Below are 20,754 nucleotides of genomic sequence, written 5' to 3'. Positions count from 1 at the left end.
CAGTCCCTGTAGTGCTGCTGCGTGTCTGGCTGGAGTGCAGCGGTTTCTGTATCTGTTGTGGTCACATGATTTAGAGTGTTGGGAGCCACGTTTGAATAAAGAAAGAGCCACATGCGGCTCAAGAGCCACAGGTTGGCCACCGCTGATATATATATATAGTCAATTTGATATAAAGAAGGCACTCACCAGACTTATAATGAATTGCAAATAAATTTGTTTATCAAACCTCACATCAGCAGCTTAATCATAGTTGGTCGACGTTTCGGTCCGAAACCGGACCTTTTTCAATACCGGGATGTACAATAATCCGAATCACATTCTGGTTTTGAAAAAGGTCCGGTTTGGGACCGAAACGTCGACCAACTATGATTAAGCTGCTGCTGTGAGGTTTGATAAACAAATTTATTTGCAATTCATTATAAGTCTGGTGAGTGCCTTCTTTATATCAAATTGACTATGTTATGGGACCTTGTGGAAACAAGTTTTTCCCTGTGAGTGCCACTTCAACTTCTCTGTATATATATATATATATATATATATATATATATATATATATATAATGTAAAAAAATTAATTTACATAAAATGTAATTTTTTTCATTTATTTTAGCTGAATCATTTGCAGTTTTGCACCATATGGTTCATGGCGAATCTGTCAATGGAAAATTTCTGTGGTGCCCCCCTGCCCTTGATACCCTAAGCAACTGCTTATTTTGCTTAATGGTTAATCTAGCCCCGAAATGATCACACATTGAGTATTGGGCAACAGGTCACACCCTGTTTTATAAATAAATAGGATAGACATATAATTCCTTTGGTTTAGAAGAAACGTACATAAGTGAAATAAATACCAATTCTGCTGATGTTAAATGCTACAAGGTACAATTCTGCAAAACCAAGTTGTGCTGAAGGGGGTGCGTCCACCCTAAATTGCAATATTTGTGGTGCAACATGCTAAAGAAGGTAGAATTATCCCTGCGTGTAACAACTCAGTTACTGTCCTTACATTGCTAATTTGTGTACTTCAGCTGGATTTGCTATTCACTATAAATAAGGTCCAACATGCCTCTTCCATCTTGGGATTGTGATAAGTACAGTATCACAGTGACACACATCTTGCATTTTGTGATATTCAGACAGTAATTTTATTGCAGTGCATCTATCTATGACTGGCTAATTTCTGACTGTTACAGGTTGACAATGATAGTCTAGGTTTCTGTAGACATAACCATAGTAATTATGCACTATTTTGTTCTCACCTGCAAGTGCCTTGATTCTGGATCTCTCAAACAGACGTGCAGAGCTATTTTCATTGTCCCAATCATCATCATTGGCCAGATCCCAGCGATTATTGATATCATTATATTGCTGTTGAATCTCTAAGCTATCGTAATCCGTTGGTGATAGTGGGCTGCTCATTATTGTGGTGACAGTATCAAAAGGAAATGCAAACTGTGTGCCGTCCACTCAGTATGGAGGCTGTGATCAATGATAATGATGCATCAACCTGGAAAGAAATAAGAAATATGGCGTTAGTGTGATAGTGTATTTACAGTACTGGCATTGAGTTAAAGACACTTTTACAAAGGCATTTTCAACCTATACATTTGTATGAGAGACCCGAGTCAGGGCCTGCATACACAAGCTAGAGGAACTATGGGTGACTGGGAGATATAAGCATTTCCTCTGATGGGGTGTTCACATAGAATAATTGGTCCCATGGGCATATTGCCGGCATGTACATAAATTGGGAGCTATTTAGTGGGGAGCGCATGCACCAAGGATTCAGAAGGATACAAAGGCATACTGATGATGAGGACAGCTACTGTCACCAGCTGATGGATAGGAGGCAGTGTACATACATCTGACACTGTATACAGGGGACATCTGTATTTATTTCCGCACACAGAAAGTAGCTCCAACCTCATACAGTATTTTTTCTTAATGCTGAAAATCCACTTTATGTTAATGTTGCCGGCAGTGAGGTGTCACAATGTGTAAAACACTGCACTGTTCTTGTATATGTATTCTAAAAAGTACTATGGGGGTAACTTGTGAACGCATTGCGGGGCTGCACCGCACACATGCTGGGCGACCTTGCCCTGTGCTGGACGGCCCCCCAGCATGTAAGTGGTTGAACGCAGATCTTGCTGCGGAATCAAGATCTTCGTCAATCTCTAAAGAACCCCCTATATACTGTACATGGTAATATTTACGTCTTAAGGTGCCTAGCCATACACACAGGCATTCTGACAGCCATAATGGTGGGTTTGTGCATAACTGGAAACAAAATTCAGAGTGCATGAAAATGTGCACCAGCCTGAGTGACAAGTAGCCACATCTGCCTGAGTGATCTGGATTGATTTGCCGGCGTTCGGTATGCTGGTAGTCAGAATACCGACAGCAGCATCCTGTTGGTTATAATCACAACAGGGAAAGGTAAGTATACTTACCATCCCTCTTCCCTGGCCCCCTAACCATAACTCTCCTTTTCCATAGCCTAAACCTCGAGATAGACGCAAGTGCAATTGTTTGTGTGATGTTCTTATCCTCGCAACTGCTGCTATCAACAAGAGAAGCTGCCGCCCAGAAATGAAAAGAAACACCTACCGGAACTACAGCAATTCACTTGCAATTGTATACACATACCCGGCCTATATGTAAGAACAAGGAACAAACATGGCACCTGCGTGACTACTGCTGGACCCGACAGTAGTCACACAGGCACATGTATTTGTACATTAGTGCTCGCAACTGATCTCAGATATATGTCCCGAAACTGGCCATGACATGCCTTGGTATTTAAAACGACTCCCCAAACGGTCACTTCCTGTCAATCATTTTGTGACTGAATCCTCATTGCATGCAGGTTCACAGTGGCACCACGACGCAAAAGCAATGCAAATGCAGCACATGTGCAGTTGGCTGATAACCGCTCGGTTCCATGGAACATCGGCTTCAGGCAGTAAGGTTGTTATTTAAACACACTGCATCTACTTACACATAGATTCCACATTAATAGAATGGAGAGAAAAATTAATTGACCTAAAATGTTATTTTTTTAACCTCTTTATTTTTCTTCCTTGAAGTAGCAATACACGTCATGTCAAGTATCTGCTCAGAGGCATTTCAACGGTTATATAGCAGAAGAATGCAAAACAAATACTCTGAACCTTTTAACTACAGAATTATTACATGTAGTATCAGTGCCAGGCAGTGGCTTAATGAGTATGTAAATCATGTTTATGGAGTGGAGGGGAGGTGTATGAGAACAGGTGGGTAAGTGGGGTGAGGATTGGTGTTGGAGCCAGTTTGGACTTGAGGACACCATGAAATATTACGAATGCGTTGTGCTACATAATCATAATATCTATATGACAAGATTACCAATATAAACTCTTAATACAATGGCAGTACGGATGGTGTAATGGTTAGCATTACTGCCTCACAGCACTGAGGTCATGGGTTCGATTCCCACCATGGCCCTAACTGTGCGGAGTTTGTATATTCTCCCCATACTTGTGTGGGTTTCCTCCGGGTACTCCGGTTTCCTCCCACAATCCAAAAATATACTGGTAGGTTAATTGGCTCCCAACAAAATTAACACTAGTATGAATGTGTCTGTGTACATGTGGTAGGGAATATAGAATGTAAGCTCCACTGGGGCAGGGACTGATGTGAATGGGCAAATGGGCAAAAAAGTACAGCGTTGCGGAATGTGTGCGCTATATAAATAACTGATAATAAATAAATAATAATACAATGTCCAATAGTCTTTGGAATAATGTACAATGGGAGGGGTAAAATATATCATAGGCTCTGCATTTGGGAGAATGTTTAGAATTTATTTTCGATGTAGACTTTAATTTTTACCCTTGAAGCTTAGGTGTCAAATTTTGCTGATGACCAATTGCAAGGATGGAGCATCTTGATGTTCCAATGGCTCTCGGGAATGTGGACAGTGGCAGACTCAGGAACAGTGGAAGACTGAGGCTGCTGTGCGTATTTTGATTAGCTTTCTTCTGACTTTGGGTGCTAGGCATCAGTGGCGGTTCTTGCCGCGGGCAAGCGGTACTTTTGCCCGGGGCGCCGCCTTCCGGAGGGCGCTGGCGCCATCCGGAGGGCGCCGCACCAGGGCAAGAACCGCCACTGTGCCCCCCGCAGTGCCCTGCTGTGCCCCCCGCTTGGAAGGGAACCAGACGCGTAGCGTCTAGTTTCCCTTCATTGAGAGGACCTTAGTTGTGCGGTGCGCGATGACGTCATCACGCACCGCACAGCAAAGGTCCTCTCCATGAAGGGAAACTAGACGCTACGGTCTAGTTTCCCTTCGTCTAGAGGACCTTTGCTGTGCGATGCGCGATGACGTCATCGCGCACCGCACAGCACAGTGGCACAGACACTAGGGGTCATAATTGACCTCTAGTGTCTATGCTGTTCTATGGGAGAGACGTAATAACGTCTCTCCCATAGATCGAAGAGGAGAGCAGAAGAGCGGCGCCGCCGGCGGAGGGGGTCTGGATCAGGAACGGGGATGGTAAGTATACTTTTTCTTTCTTTTTCTTTTTTCTTTCAGCGCGTTGACCACGCCCCCTATTGAAGCCACGCCCCCCATATTTTGCCCGGGGCGCCACAAAACATAGAACCGGCCCTGCTAGGCATTACTGATCAGCCTTGTAAGAGCTTGTACAGATCCGCTTTTGGGATTGGTTACTGGTGAGTTTATTTGTTCATCATTGGTCATCTTTAGTTTGTAAAGCCTGTTCGTAGGGTTTTATTCTGCAGGACATAAAGTACTACCAAACAATTTATGTAGCAGGATCACAGTGGCTTCTGGCATCTTAACTTTAAATGCTTGGAATAGGTAAAAGAGTATTGGCAGTAGGTTTATTTGATCACCACAATTCTCCCCAACCAAGATACATTTTATTTATGCCACCAGAACAATTATGTAATTATGGCTAGAAGAGTTTGGGGGAAGTTCTTATTACATGAGTTATAATTGTCAGTGAAAAATACTCCCAAATACTGTACTTTGTTTTATTGGCTTTCCAGGCAAATTTATATTTGGATTTCAAGTTCCAGATGAGGTGGTAAAGTTGTGCTGCTCCCTTTATCTGGAATTCTCTACCTCTCCCCCTCAGACTCTCCACCTCTCTACAAAACTGCAAACGGGCTTTCAAGGCCCCACTTCTCATCCTAAACCTCTGTCCCACGCTCACTGTCTACCCCATCTGTGTCACCCCTATCTGCCTACCCCTCACCTTTTGAATGTAAGCTCTTACGAGCAGGGCCCTCTTCCCTCATGTGCTTTACCTTCTCTTGCTTAAAGTATCTTCTACTCCGTACTCCTTTCAGAAATCCCTTGGTTTTCTGCCACCCATATACTTATTTCAGTGATATCTGCTGATGCAGCTAAGTTAATATACCCTGTACTTGTCCTGTATTGTCTGTTTTCTTGTTTTGCTTATTTATGTACTCTGTAATTGGGCGCTGCGGATCCCTTGTGGCGACACATAAAGGTTAATAATATATACTAGCATAATTAATTTGTAGCCAGCAATTTCCCCATGTGTTTTCTACATATTTGGTAGTAATATCTGGGGGGATGATAAAGTAAGCAGATTGTCATCGGAAATAAAGATATTTTGCAATCACCAAACTGACTGAAATCCCCTTAATGTCTGTAAAGAGATACTTCCCTGCTAGCTAGGGCTTGATAACCAGCGGAACAGCAGGCCAAAGGCAGGGTACTTGCTTTGTGCCAGTGATTATGCAGAGCGTTTTTCAAAATATGTAATTCACTGAACCTTAGCGCCTAGCGCAAAAGGATACAAGAAACTCTAGTCAAACGGATATAGGAAACCCTTGTGCAAAGGGATATAAGGATTGTAAGACTGTGAGAAAATTGCATCTTAAACAAAATTATTGAAGGTTCTGCTGTATAGCATGAAGTGCCAAGTGATCCTAGGAAATGCTTTCTGTGCATCCACAGTAAGCTGGAACCTTATTTGAGTTTACAGCTGTGTGAATAAGGCTGATAACCTATTTGGTGTTATCATTTATCCCCAGTATGAATTCAACTTCAGAACTAACTGGGGTAATACTGGATCAGTCAAGGGTTTTGGTCTATGTAACAGCAGTATATATATGCCTATAGTGGGCATAGGTTTTCAAGTTCATCATCGTTAAGGCATCTCAGGGTGATCTTACAAAATTCCCAGTCATGCTTGAAAGCAACACTTTGTGAATGACTGAGAAATCCAAAAAATGTGTTAACATTGCTGACGTTCTAAAGCCTGCATTAAACAGAGCAAGACTTTCAACAGTTCTATGTATTTCAAGTTAAAAATATTATGTCTGTTCTGTTGTAGCATACAGTATGTAGGTTAGGTTGACAGGTAACTGGAAAAGCATGTTATTGTTTGTCAGTAATATCACTGCTTGACGAGAAAAGGTGTCGGAAGCTGAGGAGTAAATATGGCATATTTTCAAATGTAGAAAATCTCTGCCTCTGTAACAAATGGATATATATATATATATATATATATATAAAAACAGAGTCGGCCATAGGCATAGGCAAACTAGGCAATTGCCTAGGGCATTTGATATGCCTAGGGGCATCAGCAGCTTCTGCTGATTAAAATGATATGTGGTATTCTGTGTGTAGCATTTCATATGCAGATACAGCCACAGTCTCACACAGTATATAGGCATGCTGCATATCATTTTAATCAGCAGAAGCTGCTTGTGCATCCTAGCCACATAGCAATGCAAATAAGATGCATTTTCATAAAAATAGGTGCCCGACGTTAGCATTGAGGCAAGATTTATGAGGACACATCTGTATCCGAGCAGAGGCAGAGGTCACAGTGTTAGTGGCAATGTGAGTGCTGTGTGTATGTGAGTGGGTTGGCTGTGCAGGAGTGTTGGAATATGTGTAAGGAGCATTATGTGTGTCATGTAAAAATGCATTAATAATGTGCAACATATGTGTAAGGGGCACTATGTGTGTCATGATGTGTATAAGGGCATTAATAATGTGCGGCATATGTGTAACAGGGTACTACTGTATGTGTGTCATTATGTGTATAGGGGCACTAATAATGTGCAGCAAATGTGTAGGGGGCACTATGTGTGTCATTATGTGTATAAGGGCATTAATAATGTGCTGCATATGTGTAACGGTACTACTGTATGTGTGTCATTATGTGTATAGGGGCACTAATAATGTGCAGCAAATGTGTAGGGGGCACTATGTGTGTCATTATGTGTATAAGGGCATTAATAATGTGCGGCATATGTGTTAGGGACATGGGCCCTCATTCCGAGTTGTTCGCTCGCTAGCTGCTTTTAGCAGCATTGCGCATGCTAAGCCGCCGCCCTGTAGGAGTGTATCTTAGCATAGCAGAATTGCGAATGAAAGATTAACAGAATTGCGAATAGAAATTACTTAGCAGTTTCTGAGTAGCTCCAGACTTACTCCTACATTGCGATCAGTTCAGTCAGTTTCGTTCCTGGTTTGATGTCACAAACACACCCAGCGTTCGCCCAGACACTCCCCCGTTTCTTCAGACACTCCCGCGTTTTTCCAAGAAACGCCAGCGTTTTTTTGCACGCTCCCAGAAAACGGCCAGTTTCCGCCCAAAAACACCCACTTCCTGTCAATCACACTACGATAACCAGAACGATGAAAAAGCTTCATTATGCCGTGAGTAAAATACCTGACTTTTGTGTAAAATAACTAAGCGCATGCGCTCTGCGAACCTTGCGCATGCGCAGTAAGCGACTAATCGCAGTATAGCGAAAATCGGCAACGAGCGAATGACCCCCATTATGTGTAAAAGGGCATTAATAAAGGTTGTCATAATATGTAAGGTGGGGCATTATGTTTATAAGGACATTAATAATGTGTCTCATATGTGTAAGGGGCATTACTGTGTGGAATTATGTGTATAAATGCATTACTAATGTGTGGCATTATGTGTATAAGGTGCCTTACTATGTGGCGTTGTGTATAGAAAGGGCACTACTGTGTCATCTATTGTGAATAAAGAGCAATTCAGTGTGATGTATTGTGAATAAGGGGCTCTACTGTGAGGAGTAACGTTTAAGGTAAAGTGATACTACTGTGGGATATAATATGAATTATGGACACAATCGCATGATCAAATGTGAATAAAGTTACAGTACTGTGTGGCGTAATTGGAATTGGGGTTACTATTGTGTGGCCATGCCCCTTGCCAGCAAAAACACACCCCTTTTTGGCCTGTGCGTCAAATGTGCGAACTGTTCCTATTTAAAATATAGGGGTACAAACACCAAAATAAGGACTGCTATGGGTGAGGGGTGATGGTGCTGGGAAAGAGGTGCAAGGTTAGAGGTGGAAACAGCGGTTGTGCTAGGGGGCACCAGCCAAAATCTTGCCTAGGGCATCATATTGGTTAGGGCCGGCTCTGTATATAAAATAGAAGTTTGAAGTTTGTGTCCTTATTTTATGTATTTTATTCAAATTGTTAACACGGCAAGTTGAATGAATGAACTTTGTTTCATAGAAAGGTGTGTTGGATACCACAGATAACTTCAGCAGTTCACTTGAGCCTTCTATTACTTGTCAGTGCTGTTGGTGTACCCTTCATCTTCCACTATCTAACTTTCAATCAGTGACTTCCTGCTTGCCTCCTTACCTCTCCTCACATCATGATAAGCCTGTGTAACATGCAGCCCTGCCCTAACTCTAATCACACAGCCAGGCTGGCAGGTCATAGCCTCCCATAAGATCAGCACTCTGATCTTCTGCTCGTATGAACATTCCAATGATCTGATTGGCTACAGATTGTTCTGGCACAGCCCAACACAGAGGTCATCCTGGACAAGCAGCAGTTAATGGAACGATACAGTAAGGTGCTCAGAACCTAGTCAAACACACCTAGACAATTTTCAGTGAGCATGTCCAGTTGGCAGTTGTACTGCACCCAGGGGTGTATCTAGGGGTCCGAGCACCCCTGGCAAAGTAAGGGACTGGAGCTCCCCCCCATATTTGTTATAGGTAAGGTGCGTATAACTATGTGTGTGTGTGTATCTATACACTCATGCCGGTCATTGGAGGGACCTACACACACACACACACACACACACACACACACACACACACACACACACACACACACACACGTATATATACAGTGGTTGAAGTGGAAATTTTGAAGTGGGGATATGGGAAAGTGAAGGTTGCAAATATGCGCGCTCCGTGCTCTGGAAAAGGGGGCGTTGCCACTTAAAAGGGTGCGTGACCTTCAGTGTAGTTTACCACAACATATACCCTTTATACACATTATGCACCACAATAGCAGGACCCCTTATACTATCTAGTACTGGTGCCCCTTTCACATTATACCACACAGAATGAGCTGAAATTCACATTACAGCATATAGAATGAGACGAAATTCACATTATAGTACACGGTATGAGCTGAAATTCATATTATAGCACACGGTATGAGCCGAAATTCACATTATGCCACATGGAATGAGACAAAATTCAGGGAGTGTGACAGCAGGGACATAGGGAAAGGGACAGGGAAAGTGAAAGCAAGGACATAGGGACAGGGAGAGTGAAAGCAAGGACATAGGGACAGTGAGAGTGACAGAGAGAGGGACAGCAAGGGCATACAGCAGGGACTAGGAAGAGAGAAAGGCAGCAGGGAAAGTTTACCTATTTAGCGGTGAGGATGCTGTGGTCTGCAGTGCGGTGGATGAGGAGGCTGTGGTCGGCATGGTGTGGAGGAGGCGGAGGTGCAGAGAAGGACTGAGGGCGGCGGCGGTGTAGCAGAGGAGGAGGCAGAGGGCGGCGGCGGTGCAAGGAGGAGGAGGCTGTGGTCAACGGCACTGTGGCTCCTATGACCGCGGTGCTACTATTTCATATCTGCCGCAGACCGGCAGCGAATCAGGAGTGGCCGCACGGTTGCTTCTGATAGGCTGCTGGTCCGCGGCAGATTTTAAATAGTAGCGCCACTGTCATAGGAGCGAGAGCTTGATGCGGCGGCAGGGGTCTTCAGACTCAGTGCTCGAAGAAGTGCCAGTATTCCATACCGTTGTATACTGGCCCACTTCGAGCACCACTGTATGTATATATATATATATATGTGTGTGTGTGTGTGTGTGTATATATATATACACACATAAAAATATATATATAAATATATATATATATATATATGTGTATATATATATATGTATATTATAGTTGTAGAGGCAGCACCTTCGTTCCCCCTTCCGCTGGCAGTTCCTCAATCACGGCAGGCAGCAGCTGGGGCCACTGTAAGGTGCCGGGGTCCAGCACCGCGCCGCATTACAATAAAGAAACGCTGCATAAACTACACCTCCCAGCAGCCCTTGCTTCTGTGTGCTCCGGCAGCAAGGGCTGCTGGGAGCTGTAGTTAATGCAGCGTTTGCTTTATTGTAATGCTGTGCGGCGCTGGACCCCCGCGCCTTACAGTGGCTCCAGCTGCTGCCTGCCGTGGTTGATGCCCGGGCGGCTGAGGAACTGCCAGGGAAAGGGGGAACAAAGATGCAAAGTGTATCTACCTCTTGGCTACGGGTGGCACCGTTGGGTGGCGCCCCTCCTCAGCTGTCGCCCCTGGCGAGTGACATCCTGGCCAATAGGTAGATACGCCTCCGACTGCACCATGGTGCTCACTTGCACTGCATGTGATGTGTTTAGCTGAACCACCATTTAGCAAAGTGTCCCTGACAATTAGAGGTACATTTACTAAATCTTTTAAAACAGAGAATTGGTGATGTTGCCCTTAGCAACCAATCAGATGGTGTCTTTCATTTTCTAAAAGGCAATAGAGAAATGATAGCATCTGATTGGTTGCTATGGGCAACATCACCAATTCTCTGTTTTAGAAGCTTTAGTAATTTATCCTTTATAGTCAAACGTTAACAATTATAGATGGGCATATTTATTAACATTTTTCTTAACCAATATAATATGAAAAAGGGTGTTTTCACACTTTTTTCAAATTTTTTTCAGTATCACCTGAAGTTATTAAAGGGCTTTTGGGGCAGTTTTGTGAAAAACTGCTCTAAACGCTCTAATTAAATTTTTTTCAGCAACCAGATCGCATTTCCCTTACTTATAATGGGAAATGCGATCTGGAAAAATTTACTAAAATAAAAAAATACAAACGAAATACCACAGTGAGCCCTGTGATAATCACGCCAGCTCCAGTTGGCGTAATCACAGAGCTTACTGCAGGTCCTGTACTTTTGCATAGCTTTCTCTGCCCCAAGGTAGAAAAAGCCGTGCGGGGAGCTGGTAATATGATCAGCCCTATGTGTTCGACATCGGCGGCAGTGGTAGTGTTGGTGATGTCGGACGGTGGTGCATGTGCAGCACATAAAAATTGGGGTATTTTTTGTGAAAAATACCCCTATTTGGCTACAGAGTGGCATTGAAGGGAGAGAGCTTTCTTGCAAGCTTTGTCCCTGCATACGATGATTGATACATCCATGATACAATCATACAATTGCGATATCAGTTATCGCATTACGGATTTGATTGATTTTTAACAGCACATCCTCAGATGTGGATGGTGATAAATTGTATCCAGAAAGAGAACGGTTATGGAAAATGACATACAATGAACATACAGAACTGAAATATTATCTAGTTATAAACAAAAAGTGTCACTGTGCATCTGTTGATATATGCAGAACAAAACCAGCATCTGGTAGCAATGCACAGAGGTAGTACTGTGCAATCTCCAACATTTACAGAACAAAACCAGAAGCTTGTATCTATGCAGTGAGAGGTAGTATACATTTGATAGATCTACAGTAAAAAGATAGTCAATAGGTCGACTTCAAATGGTCGATAGGGTCAAAAGGGCGATAGGGTCAAAAGGTTGACGGGAAAAGGTATACAGTGCTAAAGAATATTTGCCTATGAATATATATATATATATATATATATATATATATATAGATAAGCAAAGTCGACGGCACTCCCAAGTCCCCTAAATAAATTTAACGATGGTTTAAATGCCGGTGCCCTCCCAGAGGTATACAGTGCACCTGTATCCTGATGTATAGAATGTGGTTGCGGGCGGCACTCTCGGCGTAAATGAAGACAGACACGTAAGTCTTTCAAGTCATCACTTGAAAGACTTACGTGTCTGTCTTCATTTACGCCGAGAGTGCCGCCCGCAACCACATTCTATATATATATATATATATATGAATAAGTGGAGAAAAGGGCGCCTGCTAGTGCCTAATAAAATTATATAAGGTGTACACAAAGTGTGAGTAGGAACAGGACACTACTTATCTGGTATATACAAGACTTTTTCTTCGGTCATAGGACCAATATAGGTACATGAAAGAAATGAAAACAAGATAACATAGCGCGTACAGTTTTCACGCAATTTTCAATCAAATGAACCAGTTGTATAGAAAACTCCGTGGGTATGAGCAAAATCCCACAATTTAAAATCCACAGCCAGGGATCTTTTAAAAGTTTTCACAGAATTTAATACAACACATAAAACACACAAATGTAGAAAATGCAAGCGTACAGGATAAAAAAGTATAACAAGCTTATCTATTCATATCTGGAACAGGATACAGCTGATTTTCCATGAGTGTCCAAATAAATGGTAAAAATTCAAACGTAGAAGAAATAAATATTAAAAAGGCTTATCTGTCCATAAAAGAAGTTCAGGTGCATCAGTACCAACGCATTTCATCAGTCATTAGACTTCATCATGGAAATCATTTTTGTCTTTATTACATGCACTGGTAGTGCATTGTGATATCTGAGCGCCATCGTTTCTATTTGTTTGATATATATTAGAGAATTAGAGATGTGCTTTTGTGTTATGGTTTTGGATCTGGATACTCGCTTGTGTTTTGGATCTGGATTGGTTTGGCCAAAACCACCCTTTTGGGTTTTGGTTTTGATTTTGGATCTGGATAATTTTTGGGGAAAAAACAGAAAAACAGCTGAAATCACAGAATTAGGGGGTAATTTTGATCCTACAGTATTATTAACCTCAATAACATTCATTTCCACTAATTTCCAGTCTATTTTGATCACTTCACACCTCACAATATTGTTTTTAGGCCAAAAGGTTGCACCGAGGTAGCTGGATGACTTTGCTAAGCGACACAAACACCTGGCCCATCTAGGAGTGGCACTGCAGTGGCAGATAGGATGGCAGATTTAAAAACTAGTCCCCAAACAGCACATCATGCAAAGAAGAAAAAGAGGTGCAAGATGGAATTGTCCTTGGGCCCTCCCACCCACCCTTATGTTGTATAAACAGGACATGCACACTTTAACAAACCAATCATTTCAGCGACAGGGTCTGCCACACAACTGTGGCTGAAATGACTGGTTGGTTTGGGCCCCCACCAAAAAAGAAGCAATCAATCTCTCCTTGCACAAACTGGCTCTACAGAGGAAAGATGTCCACCTCATCATCATCCTCCGATTCCTCACCCCTTTCACCATGTACATCCTCCTCACTGAGTATTAATTCGTCCCCACTGGAATCCACCATCACAGGTCCCTGTTTACTTTCTGGAGGCAATTGCTGGTAATGGAATGGCACTGCAGTGTCAGACAGGATGGCAGATTTAAAAAATAGGCCCCAAACAGCACATCATGCAAAGAAGAAAAAGAGGTGCAATGAGGTAGCTGTATGACTAAGCTAAGCGACACAAGTGTGAGGCACAAACACCTGGCCCATCTAGTAGTGGCACGCAGTGGCTGAATGTCGAAAGTGGCCCGCAATTTTTCGGGCCACCGACAGCATCTCCTCCACGCCCCTGTCATTTCTCAAAAAATTCTGTACCACCAAATTAATTGTATATGCAAAACATGGGATGTGCTGGAATTTGCCCAGATGTAATACATGCAAAATATTGGTGGAACAGGAAAGTGTACCCCTAAACCACACACAAAGGTCAAAGCCTATAAAAATAATTTGGATAATAATAACCCTTTTATTTGGATGAAGTTATATAACAATATGCGGCAGAGAAGAACGTACCCCTAAACCACACAGGGAAAACCCTGTAAAAATTATTTGGATTAAATATTAATAACCCCTTTATTTGGAGTAAATGATATACAGCACAGGACAGCACCACTGGACTTATACGGCAGTACCCCTGAACTTATATGGCTGCACCAATGGACTGGATTTATGCGGCAGTACCACTGGACTTATATGGTAGTACCACTGGACTTATACGGCAGTATCACTGGACTTATACGGCAGTAATACCACTGGACTTATACGGCAGTACCACTGGACTTATACGGCAGTATCACTGGACTTATATGGCAGTATCACTGGACTTATACGGCAGTACCACTGGACTTATACGACAGTACCACTGGACTTATACGACAGTACCACTGGACATATATGGCAGTATCACTGGACTTATATGGCAGTATCAAGACTTATACGGCAGTACCACTGGACTTATACAGCAGTATGACTGGACTGGACTTATACGGCAGTACCACTGGACTTATATGGCAGTATCACTGGACTTATATGGCAGTATCAAGACTTATACGGCAGTACCACTGGACTTATATGCCAGTATCACTGGACTTATACGGCAGTAATACCACTGGACTTATACAGCAGTATTACTGGACTGGACTTATACGGCAGTACCACTGGACTTATACGGCAGTATCACTGGACTTATGCGACAGTACCACTGGACATATACGGCAGTTTTACTGGACTTATATGGCAGTATCACTGGACTTATACGGCAGTACCACTGGATTGATACGGCAGTACCACTGGACTTATACGGCAGTAATACCACTGGACTTATACGGCAGTACCACTAGACTTATACGGCAGTACCACTAGACTGGACCACTAGACTGGACTTATACGGCAGTACCACTGGACTTTTACAGCAGTACCACTGGACTTATACGGCACTACCACTGGACTTTTGGCAGCACAGGGACACCACCACTGGACTGATGCAGGACAACACAGCACCACTGCAATGGACTGGACTTATACAGCAGCACTGGATATATGGCAGCAGAGGACACCACCACTGTGACTGGACTGATACAGCACAAGACACCACCACTAGATTGATGCAGCACAACACAGCATTACTGGACTGGACTTATACAGCAGCACTGCACATATGGCAGCAGAGGACACCACCACTGTGACTGGACTGATGCAGCACAAGACACCACCACTGGACTGATGCAGCACAAGACAGCACTGGAATGACATATAAGCAGAACAGGTTGACACACCACTTTCCTGCACAGACAGACGCCCCCTAGTGCCTAAGCCTATTCCAGTAAGGGAAATTCATTGATCCTCAATTAAAATGACTAAAATGATTGTAGTATTGTTCTAGTGTCAAAATTGGAACTTTTGCCTTGACAGAGCATTTGTCAGTCCTTGTCTGATGATCATTGGAAAATAACTACTATGGGTGTTATCTATCATCTAGGGGTGTGCTATCCACCATTTACATATCTCTCAACTGTCCCGCTATTCGGACACTGTCCAGCTGTCCCACCTGCAGGCCCCCGGGAGAGCCAGGTTGGGAGAGCCAGTGATCAACGCTGCTCTGCTTTGCTTGGGGAGTGCTGGGCACGTCCCCAAAATGACGAAAATTTGGGCCCTTCTCCAAGGCCCCATACACTTTTCAGCAGCAGCCATGCCTCCAGCATGACAGGTCCCGCATCCGCCGTTACAGAGATTTGGAGGTATGCATCTATGGTAAAGAAAAACTTTCCATACCGCAGGGTAAGGCTGTCTGCTGATCACAGATACCTGACAATAGGGCCACATCATTTGAAAGAGGGCACTTTCCTCTTTCATATGTGGGTGACCATACATATACATGTGTAACTATGTATATGTATGGTCCCTTGACTCAATACCCTCACAAATTAGTAAAGCTTTGGCTACTGTGCTCATCCCAGCCTTAACGAAAATCTGTAATCTCTCCCTGTCTACTGGTATCTTTCCTTCTTTATACAAGCATGCAGTGATTACTCCCATTCTGAAAAAACAAAACTCTGACCCGAACTCTCTCTCTAACTATCGTCCCATCTCTCAGCTCCCATGCCCCTTCAAGCTACTTGAGAGACTTGCCTACACTCGCCTCACACACTTTCTTAACTCACACAGCCTACTGGACCCACTTCAGTCAGGATTTCGTGCCCAACACTCCACAGAGACAGCACTGACGAAGGTAGTGAATGATTTGGTCACTGCTAAATCTAAAGGACATTACTCTCTACTTATTCTCCTTGATCTCTCTGCTGCTTTTGACACTGTTGACCACTCTCTTCTCATCCAAACACTACAATCCCTAGGTATTCAGGACACAGCCCTTTCTTGGTTCTCATCCTACCTATCTAATCGCTCCTTCAGTGTTCGTTTCTCTGATTCCACCTCTCCTTCGCTACCTCTCTCAGTTGGAGTACCGCAAGGCTCAGTCCTAGGTCCTCTGCTTTTCTCTATCTATATCACATCTCTTGGCAAACTAATCAACTCTTTCGGATTTCAGTACCATCTGTATGCGGATGATACTCAAATCTACCTATCCTCCCCTGATTTGTCACCATCTGTATTGGGCCGTGTCACTGAATGCCTTTCTGCCATTTCATCTTGGATGACATCTCGCCACCTCAAACTTAATATTTCCAAAACAGAATTAATGATATTTCCACCAGCCAATAGTAGTTTCCAACCTGATATCTCTATCACGAGAACTCGGCAATCATCCCTACCCCACAAGCTCGCTGCCTAGGTGTCATTCTTGACTCTGAACTCTCCTTTGTTATCCACATTCAATCTGTCTCAAGATCATGTTACATACATCTAAGAAACATATCCAAAATACGACCATATCTTACACAAGACACAGCAAAAACTCTAATCCATGCTCTCATTATCTCCCGCATTGATTATTGTAATAGTCTCCTGACCGGTCTTCCCAAACATAGGCTCTCACCACTACAATCCATTTTGAATGCAGCTGCGAGGCTAATATTCCTTGCCAGACGTTCATCGTCTGCAGATCCGCTCTGTCAGTCCCTCCATTGGTTACCGGTATTCTACCGTATTAAATATAAAATACTTTTACTCACATACAAGGCTATTAACCAAACTGCACCAACATACATCTCTTCACTCATCTCAAAATATCTCCCTACCCGACCTCTCCGCTCTGCACAAGATCTACGTCTCTCATCCACACGCATTACTTGTTCACACTCAAAATTACAGGACTTTATCCGGGCTTCACCCACTCTGTGGAATGCCCTCCCACGCACAGTAAGACTCGCCTCTAGTCTCCAAACCTTTAAATGTTCCCTGAAAACTCACCTCTTCAGACAAGCCTATCAAATTCCAGACCCACCCACATAACCTTCAGTGCTTCCCTATCTAATTACATCCTCTGTAGAGTATTCATAACACCACATATCTTGTCTTTCTTTAGTCTCACACCCTCCTGACACTTGGCCAACTTTGTGGGGTATCATCATACAACCCATTAAGAACCTAGCAATTTGGTGGACCATTATGCAATAGGTAGCATCAATCCTTGTGTATCTATGCCTATTTCCCTATAGATTGTAAGCTTGCGAGCAGGGCCTTCCTACCTCTATATCTGTTTGTTTTTACCCAGTTTTGTTCTATTACTGATGTTCTAATTGTAAAGCGCAACGGAATATGCTGCGCTATATAAGAAACTGTTAATAATAATAATAATAATAAAAGGGTATGATAGGAGCACATGATCAGGCACTTGTCCTATGCAGAGAAGGGTTATTGAACACTGGTGCCATTACTATAGGAGTACAAATGTGTTATCTTGTGTGAATAAGCACTGTATATATGTTGCATTGTTTAGAATGCTGTTTCTTGATATGTTTATGTTTAAATGCCTCCGTCATCTTTTTCTTTACAATTTACATGTTATCCCCATAAAAACGTCCAAGTGACCTATTCTTTTCTGTTGAATATCTGAGGACTTTGGACATTACGTTCCCATCTGGTGTTCTTTCTAAAGCTTCTGAGATAAGCATTAGATGTTATTTTTGAAGCACTTGTAATCTTTTATTTTTCTTGTTTACAGTTGTTGGAAATACAGCACTATAGGACTGATTGTGAGCTGGGAGCAAAGCAAAACAGTTATTAACTTTGTATCTGGGACAAACCATGTTTTTTGCATGTGGGGTAAATACTGGCTACTTTTGCAGGTAGCCCACAAATGCTGGGCAGCTTTATTTTTACATTGCAATCTAGGGCCGGGCTGTAATGAAGTCTGAGTTCAGTGGCCGTGCGGGATGGCGGCAAAACTCAGATGTTTTTTAAAGGTGACAATTATACAATAAACAAACAAGGAGCGCTGAAACCAGATATAAAAAATATATTTTGTACAGCTTTATTAAAATATAATCCACATATATGACCACATTTAAAATAAATATAAGAATTACTTAAATCCTGTGCCTCTGACTCAATATAAATGTCCGTTAAGTTTTTTATATAAATCCATCCATATATGTACTGAGGTAAGTCTATATCAATTTCTCATGAGGATATATTTGGCATCCAAATTATATAGTCTCTGTGACCCAGTTTCTTATAACCACATATGCATGTGTGTCCATGGGGGAGAGCGCTGTGATGTTTAGATGTCTCCAGCGGTATGCTACGACCCCGAATTAGCAGTGTGAGCTGATGGATACTCACGGCAGCCGCAGCTGTGATAGTAAGATGTCTCCAGCGGTATACTGCGACCCCGGAATGATATAGCTGCAATGTGAGCTGATGGATACTCACAACTGCCGCAGCTTGTGATGAGCGGGGAGCGTGCCTCTTTAGCCAGGTCACGCTTCAGCAAAAACCCGATTAGCGGCTCGCCGGCCAATGATGCAGCCACAGAGAGAAGTGAGGAGTCGTCAGACAACAGGATTCAGGTGATAAGTGCCCTCCTTACGCGTTTCTCCGCCAGTAGGGCATGCGGTTTCGTCAGAGGTTTTCTTGGTTGCTTGGTGGTTTAGTAAGCGCTGTGTTTTATAAGAATTATTGTTTTTTAAAGGTGCAGTCATGTACAAGACAAAACCATGCCTTGTACATGATTGCCCCTTTATAAAAAGTCTGAGTTCGGCTAGCATCCCATACGGCCCCTGAACTCGGACTTCATTACATCTTGCTCCTGGTCTGAGTTTGGACACGCCCCTCTGAAATCTACATCTGCACATGTGACACCTGCCCACGTTGCAGTGCAGCGTGGTTTTGTCAAGGTGCAAAGTTACTAGCTCTAATTTATTTGCTCCCAACTCAGAATCGGGCCCTATGACTTTTCCTGTATTTTATATGACCAGTTAGTATTAAATATGAGTTATCTGGTATGAACGCATCTGCACTTTATTGAGCACTTTATAGGGTATATTTTCTAAGTGTCGGTTTTTATTTGATAAAGTATTACAATAGTCAGTGTCCGAGTCTTGTCTTTTGTTTAATATTTGTTTTTACAGATGGAGTACTTGTCGCAGCTGGCCCTTGATCTCTGGACATGTTGGCACTTGTGGTTCATCAAGTGCCATCTTCCCAGACAGGCTTGCTGGGACGCCTTTAAAAAATAAATAAATAAATCAGACATTTTAAGATTTCTTACAACAAATCCTGCAGGGATCATAGTATTTGGACTTTAGTGCACATGTGCCACCATCTTCTCAAATATCACTGGGAATATGGTGCTGGCCAAGAAGGAGGGACCCACTTTCCACAAGCAAGGTAGGAAGTGGGTGCCCTCCCCCATGCTCCCCCACCCAGCCCACCTGGATTAGAATGGTGCCCCCTGTGGAGAGCGCGGCCTCACAATTATTCAGGTTTTACATTCTATTAATAGCGACGTTTATTATTGCTATATGTGTGCAGATTTAAGTAAAGGGCAGCTGTCTCCATAGAAGCCATCATTTGCAGTGTGGGGACTTCCGGGATTATGACGCTGGTGTCCTGCGCATGCACAAAGTGCTGGGGACTATTGAATTGCTCTTGTTGAATGCTGCGGAGAGAAACCCATAGCCTTGCGTGTACACGCTCTGGAAAGTCTCCTGATCTTGATGCATACAGGGAATGCAGTCAAACCTCTGAAAACTGCATTTTTGGAGGCTGACCGCATTTTTGATGTTGATGCATCCCACTCTAAATATTTCAAGTGTAAACTGCTTTTCCTTATACTTGTAAACTATCCCATACACATAAAACTCAGCAAGATTTAGAAAATGTACAAAAAATTCACAAGATGCCTGTTTCTGGTGATGTAATGTATAATAATGTATAAGCATTTTATGTAGAACTGGAATTACTTATACCAGTGGTTCTCAAACTGTGTGCCGTGGCTCACTGGGGTGCCTCAGGACACTTGCATGGGTGCCTTGGATTGGTGATCTAGGACCAATGCAAATTATTTATGGTCAATGTACAAGGCAAAACCAGTGCTGGTGGTTGTTAATCATAAAAAATGTGGACAAACAGAAGCAAATTTTGTCCCTCACCACACAATTGAGCCTAAGGTGTTAGATGCGGCGGCTCGTGCCAGCGCCTGACCATTACTAAGCAACGGTCCCGGCACGTCACGTCCGCCGCGCCTCCCCCTGCTCCCCGCACGGCGCCTGGCAACGCCAGGACGCTGTGCGCAATGATCTGCCGGCTCC

General features: G+C 43.1%; 1 protein-coding gene across 1 annotated transcript in view; it reads right to left on the bottom strand.

Moving 5' to 3' along the window:
- SPTBN2 (spectrin beta, non-erythrocytic 2) overlaps positions 1 to 20,754 on the bottom strand; it is a 421,076-nt gene that overhangs the window by 238,605 nt on the left and 161,717 nt on the right. The window contains exon 2 of the mRNA XM_063945149.1: positions 1,259 to 1,506. Within this exon, the coding sequence (XP_063801219.1) occupies positions 1,259 to 1,418 (160 nt within the window). The 5' untranslated portion in view covers positions 1,419 to 1,506. The remainder of the gene's footprint in view (positions 1 to 1,258; positions 1,507 to 20,754) is intronic.

This window comes from Pseudophryne corroboree, chromosome 11 (assembly GCF_028390025.1).
Source record: "Pseudophryne corroboree isolate aPseCor3 chromosome 11, aPseCor3.hap2, whole genome shotgun sequence".
NCBI lineage: Eukaryota > Metazoa > Chordata > Amphibia > Anura > Myobatrachidae > Pseudophryne > Pseudophryne corroboree.
The sequence above is the reverse complement of the archived record's forward strand: the minus strand, read 5'-3'. Positions and strand labels throughout refer to the sequence as shown.